At 38.3% G+C, this 17416-nt stretch overlaps 1 protein-coding gene and 1 pseudogene across 2 annotated transcripts; both read left to right on the top strand.

Moving 5' to 3' along the window:
- Positions 1-3494: 3494 nt before the first annotated feature.
- Positions 3495-5609, top strand: LOC111344038 (uncharacterized). 2 transcript variants are annotated; one of them, XM_088751316.1, is made up of 5 exons: positions 3495-4297; positions 4402-4505; positions 4703-4812; positions 5077-5132; positions 5246-5609. In XM_088751316.1, the coding sequence occupies exons 1-5, from the start codon at positions 4260-4262 to the stop codon at positions 5337-5339; spliced, it is 402 nt and encodes a 133-aa protein (XP_088607442.1). In that variant the 5' UTR covers positions 3495-4259; the 3' UTR covers positions 5340-5609. The 2 variants fall into 2 exon arrangements, with proteins under 2 accessions (XP_088607442.1, XP_088607441.1); XM_088751315.1 differs by having other exon boundaries at positions 3495-4505.
- A 1796-nt stretch (positions 5610-7405) lies between these two features.
- Positions 7406-10334, top strand: LOC148737495 (uncharacterized; annotated as a pseudogene).
- Positions 10335-17416: the final 7082 nt, after the last annotated feature.

Below are 17416 nucleotides of genomic sequence, written 5' to 3' on the forward strand. Positions count from 1 at the left end.
GCTGTTATTGTTGTTGTTATTGTTGTTGAAAATCAAGTCTGATTTTCGCTATTGCATAAATAGCGCTCTCTACTGCGTGGATCGTGCACCATACGTATTTAATACCGCAGTTCAAAAAAAAAATATATGAACTTCATATATACATTGTATTACGGAGTTAGTTTGGTTTCTTTTTTTCCTTTTGACTTTTCGTTTACGCAAATTTTTTATCCCTTAATTTAGAATTTTATGAGGTTTTCGAGGTTTTTATTTAAGCCGAACTGAGCTGGTTACTTTACTAATCGCGTCTTGGTCTCTTGATAGTTTGGTTAGATTGACACTTTCGTGTTTACTTAGTGCTTTTTAGATAGAAAATGATAGTTAAAGGTTTAATTCAGGATAGGACCCCGTGTAATGAAGTTCCTTTTTGGAATAAAAGACAAGTTTAGACCGTAATTCTCGATAAAGTAATCAAGACCCACGGGCAACAGTAAGCAGTAACTTAGTTTATGATTATGTCACATACTGTTTCAAAGCGATACTTTACCTTTCTTTTGGTTCCTTTAATTGTCACGTGTTCTTTTCCAAAGTCGAGACTATTTTTAAATCTATGTGTAGTGTAGTAGTATTCACGTGTGGAAACGAATGCAAGGGATGTAATACACTCGGTACCCACGGATTTGCATGGATACATGTAGCATGTATTTAATTTATTTCAGTCGTTCTTTATTGGTTAAGAGTAAGACAGTGTGTAAACGACGCGAGTAAACGGTTTTCAATTTAACCGCGGTGTATTACACTATATATGTTCGCACCATACTCTGGTACTTTCTTCAAGTATAGATTCCAGTTCTCTGCTTTGATATAAGAACGTTCCAAAGAATAGGATAAGAAAGAAAGAGAGAAAGATCCTTGGTTTCATGGTCTATCGCACGTGTGTGTATCAACCCGGGAATCGAGATTCAATTCCAGCTTCAAAAGAAACATTTGCAGCGAAAATGATTTTTCTTTTAAATTTTATATGATATTTCCTTGATATATCAATCTGGAAAGTAAACACAGTGAATTTCATTCAGGCGTACATGTATCTACAATATAAATTTTCCTTTCGTCGGAGGGCACATTTATGCAAGTGTATTTTCTTATATTTCCTGACGAGAATTTATTACACATTCTAACAGTGAGTTGTAATTTAATCAAGTAGATAAAGAAGTCATGTGCAAGAGTGTTCACCCCAGGTTTAGAGATTTAAGATAGTGTATACGGCTACGATAATTCCTACCCTTATAAAATGAACCCAGCTGCTGGCGATACATCTGGATGTGAGCACATTTGAATGACCCCGCGGAGAAGCTATTACGGTTTAGAACTTATCACCGATCTTGTAGATCGAATCTTTGTCAAGTTAAAGAGAAATATTGATACTAAACTTGGTGCCTTTAGATTCCTTTCCAAAGTATCATTTCCGGATAAGGATATCGTATCCTTTCTGGATACCTGCGGACATCGCCTTATTTTCCCCTTAGGATTTATGATTGCTTGACCCGTAATTGATTTAGGTAAACTTTATTACTTTGCGTCCTCACAGACAACAAAGTTCTGTGGAATCCTTTCGTCTTTGTAGTGCAAATGTAAATATTTCACGGAGTTTTTCTTTAGGTGACAGAATGTATCAAAGAGTTGTAATTAAGGGGGAGACGACGTTAACTTTAACAATTTACGATGAATCGTTCTCTATTTTAATGGTTGATGATTTAATTCTAGGTCCTTGACGGTTGAATGTTATTAGGAAGATATCAAAACTTTCTGTTTTTTAACATAAATCATTTCTCCAGTAGTTTTCAGATCAAGCCTTTCTCTGGAGAAATGCATTGAGGCCTGAGTCGAAGACCCCTGACAATTGTTAGATCCAAACAATCTCTTAATTCCTGTCAGCATAGTCACAGAATCAGATGGCGAAAGAGATTAAAAAGCTGCGGAGGATTAGCGTACGTGGACACAGGCTCGCGCCTGCGCTCTCTTGCTAAAAAATCAATGAAAATTAATCATGGGAAGGTTATGAAATAAATAAACCCCGTTCTGACTTTCTGCTATGTCGGCTGATAATGTCGTTGGCTGAGAGATTATCCTCAAAATTTCATATTTGCCCTCGAAGTTTCGCTTCTCGGCTAAATTTTCATTTTTCGGACAATCTCTCAGCCGCGGACATTATCAGCCGACATACCAGCCGCCCGAAGCGGTTTATTTACTAAATACCACAGGGATTTTTAAAATGAAGAATTGAATGGGGGACGGTGAACGGTGTACAATTATGATAAATTCTGAATGTTTCGTTTAGTAAATAGGCGTTGCCTATCATGATAGATGTATCATTAATTAACACAACTCGTGATTTACATTAATTCCTCACAAAGATTTAATGTGTAAGCGTGTCGTGATTTAAACCAGTTTTTCAGAAGAATCAGTAAGAGAAGTCGATTTTTGTATCTGTTCGCTTACCCGAATCTGCTAACCTGAAGTGAGAAACCTGTTTTTACGACCCGCCACAGAAGTAACTTTCCAGTCATGTTTTCTTGAATTTTGCCATGAGACTAAGACTAAATTTGCGTTTTCTGATTTCCAATTACAAATGTACTTCTCTTAGATTGAATAATCATTAAAGTTTGGATAATATTATACGGTTTGTGGTGGTCGTCTGAGCTGACCAGTTCCGAGTAAGGAGACACTGAAAAAAAATGCATAAATGTTTCATATTTCGCACACCGTGCACTTTCGTACTATCCCGGTATCTATTTTATTCGTGAGCTTTTGTGCTTAAAAGATATTAGTGTGAAAAAAAAAAAAAAAAAAAAAAAAAGATTGGAATAATTTTCAGAATTTTTAACCGGAAATATTGTAATCGTTGCAGATGTAAAGTAGTAAAAATAATCTTTGTTCAATTAATTAATTTAGTTATTAATTATATAAATACGATGGTCGTTGCTAGGTCAATTCCTCACGTTACTATCTTAGAGTTAGAGTTCACGTGACGAGGCGTTCACGGCTTGAGCACATTCAAACACGAAGGCGCGCTATAAAAAGGTCGGCTCCGCTCCTTGATTTCAGCTCAAATGAAAGAATCATGCAATATTGCGACCAACGGTCCCACCATAAGAGAAACGGTGTGCATGGAAGACACTGTAAAAGTATTATTTTGGGTCAACAATTAGAAGATATTCAGTCTTGTTGACTCTCATTCCCATAATTTAGCTTATTTGGATTTATTTGGATTTTATTTGGCACCAACACATCGTTTGGCCGTTTAAAGTGCGATCTACGGTCGACTATGCAGTCGTACAGTTGTATTTTCAAAATTCGCGCCGTGTAACTTCGGCTTACATCCCCAAGCCCCTTGTACACATCGGTTGGCTGAGCCTTCAGATTATTCCAATTGAAACTAGCGGCGTCATAAATACTGCATGCGCAAAATTGTCTGTGACAACACATCTAAAGAATGAATAAGTTCGCAAGCAAGTGCGATTAGCAGCCAGAACTTCACAACTCTAGTGGTTCTTCGGCAACATTCTTGGCTGTCGCTGCTCGAAGGATATTTATTGTGGAATTTGTGCGTCATGGCTGACGGAAATAACCCATGTATGCCCAAGAAAAAGCGGCCAACAGATCGAGCTCTTCAGTTCTCTTTCAACATAGAGCTTCCTCGAACTCAAGAGAGCAGACTAGACTTCTTGGCATCAAAGACTGCGTCAAAATGGCACAATGCGCGTTAAATCTAACAAAAGCGACCTAAATTACACATAAGGTGGAGCTGATGGAGGCTCTTCTGTTAGCTTTTGAGGAGAAAATGGAGAGGAAAGGACTTGCATGGAGCCAACTGAGTTTATCATCAACTGGAAGCACAGCTAGTGCGGACCCGTTTCTTTTTTCTACACAATCTATCACACGCTTTTCTTTTCCTTTAGCGTCTTCCACTCCATCTTCGCGTATTTCTTTGCCTTTCTCTGATCATGTTTCTCCAATTTTCACTCCACATGCAGAACATACACCACAAAGAATGTAGATCACTGCGCCTTTAGCAGAGAACGACCCCATAGATCTCTGCAGCGAGGGAGCTCTGCGAACTTTGCATTCTTTTTTTTGGTAACACTCTCTCCACAGTATGCAGTTATTGAGGAAAACTCATCGATTGCGATTCACTAATCTTCAATGGACAAAGTCATGTTGTGTCCGTAACAGTTTCATGTGTATGTGGAGATTCATTCAAGTGGCTCTCCTCCTCTATCATGGAAGGATCTCCTCCAAAGTACTATGTAAATTTGAGGTAAGTACCTTTTCGTTTTCAGCTGGAAATTTTCTGAAATTCGCTCTCTCATTATTCTTGAGTATTGTTGTAACTGGTCACTTATCTGCCTCTCTTTTTCATAGATTGATTCATGGAGTATTGTCCTGTGGCGTGACAGAGCCACAGTACACAAGTTTCTCTCGAGTAGCCAACATTGGGCCAGAGGGAGAAAAAACCTTTGACACAGGTTATTAATGCACTTCTCTAATGCTCCTAAACTCGTGTTGTATTTCTTCTTGCAAGCAAATGGCAGTCAACAACAGTTTACAGGAAGCCAAATGATGATCTCTCCACCAAAATACCTCAAATGGACTGAGCAGTTTCTTATTTGGTTTCTCTCTTACCTGAATTCTAAAATACCTCTTTTTTAAATTACTTCAACAGTCTTGAAAAAGTATTGTTATGCAACCATTATGAAAAGGGTTTGCAATCAGTCCATGTCTGCTGCCCAGAAAGAAGTGAAAAACACCCCTGGTTATGTTGCAAATGGAGAGGTACAAGTTGGTTTCAATTTTAATTTGTCTTTGGCCATATACTTATACACCAGTCTTTGTTTTGTTTACTTGTTCCTTTTTGCAAGCCAGGATCTCTGCAAGCAGTCAGTTTGATGCATGGGATCTATTAGACTTCTGCAAAGTTTTGCTGACTAGCACATCTAAGCATACAATATCTGATATCAAATTTTAAACCCTGAGAGATTTGTGAGTACAGAAATGTGTTCAATGTTATGTTTTGATATCTACCATTTCTTCCTGTAGTGTGTTATTACAGATGCAAGGCATGATTCGAGTAGATCAGCAGCAGACATGACAGTGTAGGCCTCTTCTTTCTATTGAGATGCTTTTGAAATCTTTGTATGATATGTTGAACCTTGATACACTCAATGCTATTCTTAAAAATATTTTTATTTTTACTGATTCTGTTTAGAACCAAAAAAGTTTTAGGGGTCGTAAACTGGAGTAGGGCGTGGGGACGGGGAGCGTTGCGTGACTCCAGCCCAAGCGGCTGCGAAGGAGACTAGTGAAACTTAAGCAGTGAGCAGTGAAGTTCCTATGACAAAAGAGCTGCTGACTTTTCTAACTGAGACCCAAGGTATGATACATTTGCATCCTCAATAATATCCTACCATTGATGTAATATGAGTATGGAGGACAGGAAAATCTTTTATAGTGTGACTAAAGTAATTCTCTTTTTTTTTGTTTGTTTATTTATTTCTCATGTGTACTTCTGCATGAAGAACAGTCCACTCAGTGAGCAAGAATTCCATGCTAACCTGCTGATTGTTACTATTAATTTTTGTTGTTATGAACACATTGTGTTATGTAATTCCAACAAGACATAGCATAATTCATGAACTCAAAGATTACACAATTTTCTGTAAAAATGGAAAACCAGAAGCATTATACTTACTATTATTAATACTGATCTATTAATTTGTTTTTCTATAATTTTCTTTATTTATGACTCAGGGAAATCATGTCAATTGCCATGCGAAGTCACTGTGCAAGCAGAATGGCTATGTAGTGAGCAAAAGGTTTTAACTAAACCTGAAGCTGTAGCTGCATATAGGAAAGCCATTATGGGCACCTCAATATATAGAGATGCATAAATTATGATTACATGAGGGCAATTAATTGGCACATGCCACTGTATGTCTTTGTTTCTTTGCATGAAAAAGTTTGCCTTTTCCAAATTAGCCATGTTGCAGTAAAGGATTTGAAAGAGTTGCAAAAAATGCATGTTCCAGTTACAGAAAAAGCCACTCAAAATCTGTTACCTTCTGCAGTGTAGGGAAACATACTGGATTGAATCTCTCCATTCAGTATGCTCATTTATGCTGCTAGGTGGATCCATTATGGGGATGACACCTACAACATACACATGGAACTAGGCTTTCTTGATTGGGTAAAAGACTTATGTTGTTGTTAATTCTGCACAATTGCTTTGGCACTTTTTGAATGCTATGCTTACTCTTTCTTATTGACTTGTTTCTCTTGCAGAATGAAAATGTGAATAGAGAAGTATTGTCTCAGCAGATGTACCAACATGCCAGGCATCCGAATCGTCCGGCAGAGATCAGGGTGCTTACTGCAAAAACATTCAAATTTAGGGAAAACGTCTGGTGTACCTTTTTTTATCTAAATAACTAATGTCCATTCTGCTTACCAGTGATTCTGACTTCCTGTGATAACTAAATAAATGTGAGTCCAAATGTCTTCTAAAAGGTGTGAGGTAACCAGGGAAGAATAATTACAGCAACTGCTGGTACTAAGTAGTGAAGCATTCATAAGTATTAGGTATTAGTCAAGGGACTTTCCATGCAGTTTTATTGATGCTTCCACCTCTTAATTTTCTTATGACTGTGTATGTTTCATGAACTAATATTCGATTGTTATTTATAATTGCTCTCCTTGACATGGGCATTTGTATGAGAATTTGCTTATTCCCTTGTATGCCCCATGTAAGGAATGCCTGGAGGGTTAGGAAACCTTGACCTCACATCTTTTATAACACAATTGGGCATCTTTTCCCACGCTGCATCAACTTGGTCCGCAAGCTCCACTTTTCTGGCCTGGTAGAGAGGTTCTTTCAAGAGCCTACACTTCTTTAGAGATCTTTAATAGGTCTTATAATTTTAACGACGTCGCACGTGATTCTATGTGCGCTTCTCTATACTAAAGAGCTCTTTTCAGTCGTTTCTTTCACATTGGATAAGGCTCCCAACCCTTTTTTTTTCATATATATTGAGTGGCTATGGCCTTTCAATTCCATGGCAGAAGAAAGAAAAATCAGGTGTTTCGACTGACTGCTCCACGAAACGACTCCTCTACAATTGATACGCTATTGGATGGGGCATGGGATTTTTTGGCTGCCAATGCAAGCTACGAAACCAGTGACCACTTTCATGAATGGCTGAGGGATTAATATTCTTTTGTTTAAATTTGAATTAGCCTTTCTGGCCTCGCTTGAAATAATGTATTCTTTTGAATTTTGTACTGGAGAACGAGGCCAGAAAGGCTAATTTAAATTTAAACGAAAGAATATTAATCTGGCAGCCATTTATGAAAGTGGTCTATGAAGGGCTAATTTCTTCAGGGTATTTCTGAGAGAGCCATTAATGATTATCAATATTCAGAAGATGTACTGAAACAGTCTGTGCCACTTCAATATATAAATCTTGTCTGTAAAACACAAAGTTGATTTTTTAATACTGAAAAAGAAGTCTGGCTGGTACATAACATTAAGTGTCTTGGAGTTGACTTAAGGTTACCCAAGCTCAGTTTCTCAGATGATAAGGTTGACAAGTTTGTTAAAAGTTGAGACATTGGTCATGTCACACAGAGCCCAGGGGCATCAGGTGTTTCTCGCACAGTCACTGGCCTGGTGTTTATGATTATTGATTTGCACATGAGAGTTCCCCATCTTTCTTGTAAACTTGTCTGGTTCAATGAAAATGAAAATTATTTAATTTTACAGTTCTCAGATGATGGAGCTTCTGAAACAAATGAGCTGACAATGTCAATTGGAAGTATGGTGTGCTGGAACTTTGGTGATCAGGTGTAAGTGTAAAAGACAAAGATCAAATAATGCATGACCTCTGGAAGCAGCTCACTGAAGAGATGAAAATGTGTGAAGGTAATGTTTTGGCTGTTTGTGATAAAGGGTGCACTGTTGAATTTCAGCCAGGAGCAGGCATGTCCTGGCAGAGCTGGGCTGCTAATGAACTCAACCAGGCAGCTACATATCCTTCTCCAAATGCAAATGTTTATAAAGGAAACATGAACACGATGGGGGTAGTCTTGGAGTGGGTAAAGATGATACCTGAAAACCTTGCACTAAGGAAATGAGAACCTCTAATACTGAAAAGGTAAACAATTTTCTTGCCTCTCTTCCCCCAAACCTTTCAGAAAAAAGATAGAAATTCCAGAAAGTTACAGTTCACGGCTGAAAATGGCATCCAACAGTTTGGTCTTCCTGGGATTGGGCGTTTTCCAGACAGGTTAAAGCCAGAACCCATGCATTGTAAGATCAATGCCTGGCAACATTATATTGATCTCCTGTACTTAGAGGCAGTGGAAAGAGGAAAGTTTGATCCTTTTGTTTCTGCTCTGGGAGCACCTATAGGGAATAGAGACTCTTTTGAGGGTTTCTGGTACAGAGAGTGTTGGGGAGCGTGCTAGGAAGCAGGGGATGTTGCAGAAATCAGAGGTGGACCTAAAGCAATACCTGCAGAAGAGAAGTTTTCCTCATGTAAGAGATGCATCACGTGGGGAGGGGAGGGTGTGGACTGGGATACTGGACTTCAAGAGTAAAAGAACATTTAAGTAATGAAGCTAGAACAGGTATAACAAGTTACCAGTTAGTCTTATTGGCAATCAAGCCATTGCATTGGCTTGATATTACCATTATCATAGGTGAGTATCTGAAGATTGCAGGGGGACTTTTTAATAGAATAGAGACCAATTCTGCCCAGGTTGCAGAAATGGAAGAAATGTGTAGTATGTATTTTAACTTGGTGTCTTTGCTTTTTTCATCCAGTTGAACAGAAGTTGCATAAGCACACAGGAGATGCTTTCAGAGGTGATGCAATGCAAAAGCTGCGTAAGCACGTGTAGGCTAGATCACGAGGTTGTAACAGGAGACGCGTGGGAGATGATAAATTAGTTTTTGTGTGTGAGAGCAGAAATTAAGAGAGATATTGTGAAAACTAGGAGGAGAATAAAACAGGATTTGTTAAGGACAATAGAGTGTACCCCATGAGTTTGGTACATTTGTTGTGTTAATGTCACAACATGGACAGTTGGATATGCCATTCCCTATCATGCAAATCTGGTGTTTACAAGGTATAGGGTGGGTTATGGCATTGTCTCTTTGCAGGCTAAAGAGGCCAAACATTCTGGAGTGAGGGAAGATTTGACCTTAACTAACCAGTCAAATGTAAGCACCAACACTGGTAAATGGTGGCAAGTAATGCGAAGTAATTATGTTCGCTCATTTTACCTCCCAGAACATCAACCAATGCCCTCTTCTTATACCTCACACTACCAATGATCTTCTCCACCACACTGTTACCAACCAAATGTTTGCAATTGTGGTGGAAATAAAGAAAATGATTTTCTCAGTTGTCAAGTTTTTTTGTCTAGTATTGACTTGGTGACTTGTGCAAGCAGCAGAGCTGCGACAGAATCAGTGTTGTGTGCACTTAAACCCATTGTCTGTAAACAGTGCAATATTTGCTTTGCTGATAACTTATCACGGTGGTCTCATCTAAAGTTCTGCAATGCCACTGAGGTAAGAAGTGTAGCTATCAATCCAACTTTGATGACAGTATCTGGTTTAAAGGAAGCTTTACATAGTAGAGGATTAAGCACTGCAGGTAATAAGGAAACTCTAGTTAAGCGCCTTGAAGGTGCATTGGCTTGGGAAGGGTAGTTGAATTAATCTTTAATCAACAGCTTAAATCTCCCAAAATATATGATGTGAAGTGTATTTTTCTTGGTCAAGTTGGTGCACAGTAAGGCACACTTACTATGAGAATGTTAAGTAAGCTCTCAACAAATTCTGTGTACCAGTAATGTGAGTAATATGCCTACTTAATAAGAAAAATATTTTAAAATTGGTGCAAAATTGTTTAAATTAGCTATGTTTGCTAGACAGGTTAAACCTGTCGGAATGCAAAAGTACTGTAAGTTGTCACCGATATCACTTGGTATGTACTGATATCTTACATAGAAAACTTTATAAACTTTTTTTTTTTCTTTTTAACTGACTTCCATTTTAGAGGCAGGGTTTCTGCTCTAATGTATTTATGGAATTTTGTACGTAAAGGTTTGACCACTAAACCCTTTACATGCTAACAACAGTATGAATATTCTCCATACTGTTCTCAATACATTTTTCAAGGTGCTGACAAGGAGAATTTGTGTAACAATCAAGAGCTTCTTTAGTTAGTAATTATTTCCTTCATTCTTGTGACTTTATGTTTAATTTGGGGTTGATATTGTAAGAAGAAATTAGATGCTAGTCACTGTTAGGGGTCAAAGGGTTAATAACTAATGACTCAGCATTTTGCTTGTTATGTTGACACAATGCATTTGTTTTAGTAATGGATTTGTCTGAAATAAAAGCTAGAAAAGGTTGCAGCTTGATCGTTTTAAGAGCAGGATGAAGTATATATAGATAAATGAAATTTGTATTTAAAAGGAGTAATTCTCTACTGATAGGATAATTGCATAGATGAATCAGACATCATTGTTAGTCAAATAATTAACAAGCTTTTAGCTGTTATGTTTAGGTAAAACCATACTTTTAATTATTTACTTCAGTGTATTTCTTTCTACAGGATATAAAGATTACATTTTAAAATATATGCTTGTATTAATAAACATATTTCCTTCAGAACTTTGTTTCAGATTACATTCAGGGTTGTCACTCTTTTGCTATGTGAAAGTTTCGTGACAAGGTCTTACAAAACATTAGCAAGTCTTGCTGTTACCTAATTAATTGTCAAGCTAGATCGTATTATAATTCAATAGCTTTTGTAAATTTGAGTCTTTTCCAAATCCTTCTCGATCATAGCGCAGCACGTAAAATGAGGTTGTTACCCTTTGATGTTTTACTGAATAAATAATTTGAAGTGGCGTAGTTTGCGTGACAACAATAATTGACTCGCCGCCGTGACTTTGGAGCACGCGACCATCCTAAGGAATTTTCTCGAAGTGCCGCTTCTTGAGAAATTTCTCTCCTTTAAATCTCGCCGGAGACCAAATTTTCTCTGCTGTGTGGAGCTTTTGGAAACAGCGTGAATTTCTCACCATTCTTCGTCTCTCATCCCGTAGTTAGGTTTATTTTATGCAAAACGAACCCTCCTTACGCATTGTTTCTCCGGAGAATACTTCATCTTGGTATTCCAAAACCGGTCTCCTCACTCTGCATCCTCCATGCCGAAATGCCTGAAACAGTTTGTTTGATGTGTTCGCGGTGTCATTATTTGCCGCCACTTTTGAAGAGGCCTTTACTTTTCGTGCCAACTGCCTGCGGACGATTTCTGCGCCAGCGCGCATCAGAGTTGCGGGAGGAAAACCCTAGGCAACTGAACATCATTTGCTTGGGCGCTAGGAATTCACCTACAATGACTGATCTGCGGTTCCATATTCATGATTTTCATGCCCCATATCCTGAAACACCTCTGTCGGGTCTGCTATGATTCCAGTTTGTTCTATTTTAATTTGTCTTCTAGGAAGGCCTTCTGGTTAGCACTAATATGGGAAGCCTTTCTCGAAGATCGCAATGCCCAGCTCTGCGGTAACGCCTGAATTCTTTACTCTGCAATCGCAGAAGTGGCTTTATAGGGCTGTGCACTAGATCCTTCCTGATATTTTTCAAAGGCATCTTTGCCTTGTCGAGAAGCGAGTGCCTTTCCTCTGTAAATATGCACTTGCCGTACTGTATACGGCGGAACACTTTGCGGTGGTGCTGAAAAGTACTCACGCATCCTTCAACTCAAAAAGAAAAAAAGATCGGCGTGTTTGTTGGCAATGGATGCAACTTCTCTTTTTAAACGATATCTTCTGTCTTGAAGAGGAGACTGCTTTTTGTCAAACCAAAGGATGTCTTAGAATTCTCCAAAAGAAAAATAACTGTCGGGAAAGACTGAATCCCTCTCTAAACCCATCAGTTTGAACAAAAAAAAAGAGAGAGGATAAAAAGATGGCCATAAAAAGTGACTATGAATAACGTGCATTAGAAATTAACATTTGGTAAAAGTGAGCCAGAATTAGAACGAAAGAATGCCAGTGTTTGTGGTAATTGACATTTGCTTTGCAATTGTGGCCCAGGACATAGGGGTCCGCATGTCGTGTAATCAGAGAGAAGCAGAAGGCAGTTCACGACAGCATTTCTTGAAGCGAATGCGCAATCTATGTTTGGCGCTTATGCATGTTATGTACAAATTCATTAACAATACTCAAATTAAAGTGTAAATATGGCAAACATATTGATTTTATGGTTCGTTACCAGTTTTAAATTGTATCCGTATCGTACAGGACGCTTTTGCATTTTGGCTTACTTTGTTTGTAAAATAACCGCTAACATTTTAAATATCAGGTAACCTGAGCAACAGAAACGACGAAAGTTTAACTAAATTAGCTTTCTATCCAGTGTAGAAACGATTTTTCGCCCCAAAACGGCCTGGTGTCTTTTCAACGTGCGCATTGTTGATTTTTCACCTCCAATTGCGTAACTAGGAATGGTGTATTTTGACCTCTGTGTCAGTTTTGGTTATCTAGACCTAGTGCAGCTGACATGAGAGCCACCAAATCGATTTTACCGCCGTTCGCGTAAAATCAAAATGCAATGGAACTTAAAGTATTATGTATAAAAATAATTCATCTAGACGTACATTCTGCCAAAGCTAGGGGATGTTCAATTTTTTCATATTGCACACCTTCAGGCGCTATTTAGGGAGCGCCTCTCTTAAGTAATTAAGTTGAATTTGATCTACGAAAAAATTCAGCCAAAGTCGCTCACCATGTAAAAGTTTGTTTAGAATGATGCTATTTTAATACTTTCTTTGTATTTATAACCGAAGTTATCACCTAAAATTTCTGAAAAAAGGAGCTTCTTCCTGTTCAATGTTGTACACCTTGCTCATCCACAAAATATTTCTATCAGATTTTAAAAACAATTTTCAACGAAAAGACTTGAAAAAAGGACAAGATGGAAATAACACACCAGACCCCTATTGCACCCTAACTCTAGCGCATCCCTTAATCCAGTTTAACAGAAATATAAACAACAGTGAATGATAAAATTCAAGTACGGTTTTAAGGAACCGGATGTCCTCTATAAAGGCCTTAGAGAATCCGTGGGGGTTCGTGAGTTATCTAACACCGTCCTGTCTTTTGTGATAATGTGGATAGAAAAGAGCTGAGGTGTTCACCACTGGTATTTTGTTACTTAATTGAGATAAAGAAACGTGGTTCAGAGACACTAGAATATGGGGTCTGGATTTAGGAAGGACTAGTACACGGGATTCGTACCTCCTCCAAAGTCTTGAACATTTTTTTCAGATCAACAGAATTTCTAAATTTCGCGTAGACTGTGGCAATGTTTACAGTTATTGCACTGTAAGTTTAAATGACTGGCTCATTTAAATTGAATTGTCACTATAGGTGTCACCAAGCTGTTGTTTGTTTTTTGTGTTTTTTTGTTTCTTTGTTTGTTTTTTTCATTCGTTCGTTCGTGCAAGGAAGAATAATCAGAAGAAGACTGAAACACAGCCTTAAACACTGAACTACATAGAACATTCTTGACTTGATAACGAGACTATTTAAGGAAGAGGGGAAGGGTCTAACAAATTCCCTTGCAAATTTTTCTGTAATAATTCATTTTTGCGAACGAATACAATGCATGTTTTAGAGGAAATTTCTTAGTCTATGTGTTAGTGCGGCTTTATTGGGACATAAGCAATGATATACATGGAATATGCAACCCACGCATTCAAATGTCTGTTTTGAAGGTGGGATTTGACTTCTTCCTCTTACACCAATATTAAGAAAGACTCCAAACTTACAGCAAAAACAGCCGGGTATTGTTACTGAAAATGCCTGATGGTAATTTCTTCAACTGGTTGTTGTTCAGCAGCCTGCCAAAGTTTAGTACATTTAGTATAAATTACATAGTATTTGACAACAAAGCTTGGAGAATAAATATGCTTGAATCTATTCCTCATGTACATATACGAGGACCTAAAATATACACTTCATCAAACCAATGTTGTCACTGATTTGATATCTCCATTTTAGTCTAACATCTCAAGGCACCAGAGAGGATAACAAGCTATAACCTGTGACAGTATGAATTGAGATAAATTGGATTTTTTCAGCTCTGAAAACAAGTTGATTCTTACAAATGCTTTCTCACCCTCATCCTATTACCTATTGTTGTAATACACAAGGCTTGACATTACACACTGTCATGTATTGTAGTCCTCATAATAATGCAAGCAACACTGAGTAGGGGATAAGGGGTGAGTAAATTAACAGCAATGGTTTGGAGAGGGAAATATTGGATTAGTCATATAAAACGAATCTTGAAAATAGTTTGTTGAAGATTACATAAAACCTGTTTCATTGTGCACGCCCAGATTCATATATGATACGATCAGGCTTATTTCGCAAGACAGGGAGGCAGGAATAAAATCTGTATCTCTGTTGAGGAATCAGCTGAAGCTTTGAAAAATCAAGAGAAACCTGACATAGTAGTCTTGCATTCAAGCTCAATTAGACAAACTTTGCATATTTTATGATACGTAGTGATGTTCATTCTTAAGGGTGGATAAGTAGGATTATTTGCACTCGGATTTGTCTAAATCGGAATAAGCTGAAAGTTTGAATGTATTAGATAAGGTTGCTACCATATTCTATTCTATCCTATTCTTTCCGCTCTTGGTTTTAAACAATTTTCTTAAACTTTTCACCTATTTCTTAACAAAATAATAATAATACAAATAATACACGTTAATTGAGGCTCTTCCTTAGGGGCTTTTCAGCCACAATGTAGACTAACTAAGAGCTTAAAAATCCCTACTGGCAGGAGGCAGACCTCTAGGCTATTTACAGAGCGCAGCCGAGGAGTTGAACTAGGGGCAACCTAGAACAAATCCAGTGAGTGGCAGGGTGGAGGACTTGAACTCGGGACACCGGATTACAAGTCCAGCACCCTGATCACTCTGCCACGTCGCCTCCCTCAATATTTCTGGTTCAATATTGAGCACCTTTTTACACACACTTTTACACACACTTTATTTTTCTTTTTCTTACAAAACGATTTAGATTATGTTGACCCGCAGATAGCAAATTTGCTATTCTAGGCGGGTCAATCATCAACAAACATTATTTACAATATATAAAGAAAATTAAAAACTAAATAGTTAGATATTGTTAAATTATAAAAAGAAGCATAGCTGGCAAATACATCAATAGTTGTTCAATAAAGTATAGAAGCAAATACATTAGTACTTTTTAATACGTTGAATGTTCCCACCGTCCCACGCAAAATTAAAACTTAGAAGTAAAAAGTTCAGAAAACTTCAAAATAACTTTTTCCCGTTTCTTTTTGCGCGAGCGTTGAAAATTTCTTACACATTCTAATAATGATCAATTACAGTGGAACCTCTAAAAACCGGACGCCCTTAGGACCGGAGGAAATGTCCGGTTTAGAGGGGTGTCCGGTGTACTGAGGGTTTACCCATAAGGCAATTTTATGCGGCAGAATGTACTGTCTGACTGTAAGTACCAGTACATGGTGCACGAGCACTAATACAGCACATTAGTAAAGGAACTGACAGCATGGATTACAAGGAAGCTCTTTAACGTCATTGTATTTAATCTATCAAAAAAATTTAATGTTACACAGGATGCTATGATCGCCGCTTTTGATTCATTTGTAGACTTCTTTCTTCTTTAAAATATCACCTACAGTTGATTTACCGATCCCAAATTTACCGCTTAGACCCTTCAGTGTTGGTTAAGGCATCGTTTCCGTGCATTTGATCAACTCAATACTAGTTTTCTTCTCTAACGATAACTCGATTCTTTGGCGTGTCGCTGGTCTCTCAAACATAGTGATGTTTGCTACTTTGTTTGTTTACGCAAGTGATTTCACCCGTATGGAAGCTGCCTTAAAGCAAACAACCGTCTGTTAGCCTTCTTCAGCAGGTGGTCAACATGCGCCCCGCAGGAGAGGTCATTGGACAACTTGACACTTAAGAGATTGAACGAAGAGACATCTTCTATAACAGCGCCCCCCCGTTACGACGGGGGAGCCTTGTAACTATTATACTGAAGGAAGTCAACAGTCATGCACTTACTTTTAGTAGGATTAAGGCACATGTTATTGATGTTGGCAAAATTTTGGATGTCATTCACAAGGAAGTTAAGCACAGAAGGAGAATTTCTTGGAAGAATTTCCATAATAGTTAAGTCATCAACAAACTTGATACGCAAGCCCCAGGAAGCCATCAGGTCATTAACCATGTAAGCAAACAGAATAGGCCCTATGCGCGTAACCTGAGATCTACCTTGTAAGAAGCACGCAAGCCAACGTACCAAACTGGCGTCTAGATTGAACTTAGCTTAGATAGTTCGATAGTTTTTCTATGAGGATTTTATGGTCTATTAAGTCAAAACCCTTGCGAAAGTCCGCGAAAAACAATCGTACAGCACAGTTCCCTTTATCGAGGGCTTCGAGAATCAAATGGAATAGGTAAAAAAGGAATTGTTCCGTACTTTTCCCAGCAACCGCAAACTTCTTGACGTCAATATCCGCTAGTATGGAAGGGAGAATCCTGGCGAGCGTGAACCCTTTTAATAGCTTGGCCACTTGACAAGTAAGACTGATGGGGCGGATGTCCTCTTCTATTTTCATAGGTGGTGACGTCTTAGGCAGGGGGCGAACAATCGCTGACTTGATAAGGGGAGGGAGGTACCCCTCGCTTAATGACGAGTTGTAAATGTCGGCAATAGCGGGAGCCAATTCAAAAGCGGAGGTGTTAAGAATAGAGTTGGGAATCCCGTCAGGCTCCGGCGCTTTCTGGGTCTTGATTCTGTGGAGCGCGACATACGTATTCAGACTTCAGCAATGCACTCTAATTCATCCACTTTCGGCTGAAGCGATATCGCATTACAAATAAGGACCGACAGTGAAGAGGCTCGGAATCGATGGCTAGTAACAGGAGCTAGTTTGTTTGCTTTCTTGACCGGGATAAGATTATGTAAATTCCTACAATGAAATAAAGCTTTATCGAAACGCCGCGGAACAATGACTGGAATATTCCTGGTTAGCTTCACTCTCTTGCCAGATCGCTTGCCTCTATACTTAAATATCCCACAAGCTCGGAGGCCACCGAAGAATGATCGATCGAACTTCAAAACATAGTTCCGGCGTAACAATAAGAGCTCACCTCTCGAATATTGGATGATAGGGGAATGGCGGTTATGCAAATTAACATTGTAAAATTTAAAAACGATAAAAAGCTTTAGAAAGCTAAAATCTACAACGTTTCGACGTTAACATAACGTCATTATCAAGTCAAGA

The sequence above is a fragment of the Stylophora pistillata genome, chromosome 2 (genome assembly GCF_964205215.1).
Source record: "Stylophora pistillata chromosome 2, jaStyPist1.2, whole genome shotgun sequence".
Lineage (NCBI taxonomy): Eukaryota > Metazoa > Cnidaria > Anthozoa > Scleractinia > Pocilloporidae > Stylophora > Stylophora pistillata.

Coding starts and splice junctions, on each gene's coding strand:
- LOC111344038 (XM_088751315.1), top strand. CDS start 4,136: ATGCAGTTATTGAGGAAAACTCATCGATTGCGATTCACTAATCTTCAA. Junction 4,813..5,076: donor GTTATGTTGCAAATGGAGAG/GTACAAGTTGGT, acceptor TTCTTCCTGTAG/TGTGTTATTACAGATGCAAG. Junction 5,133..5,245: donor TCAGCAGCAGACATGACAGT/GTAGGCCTCTTC, acceptor GATTCTGTTTAG/AACCAAAAAAGTTTTAGGGG.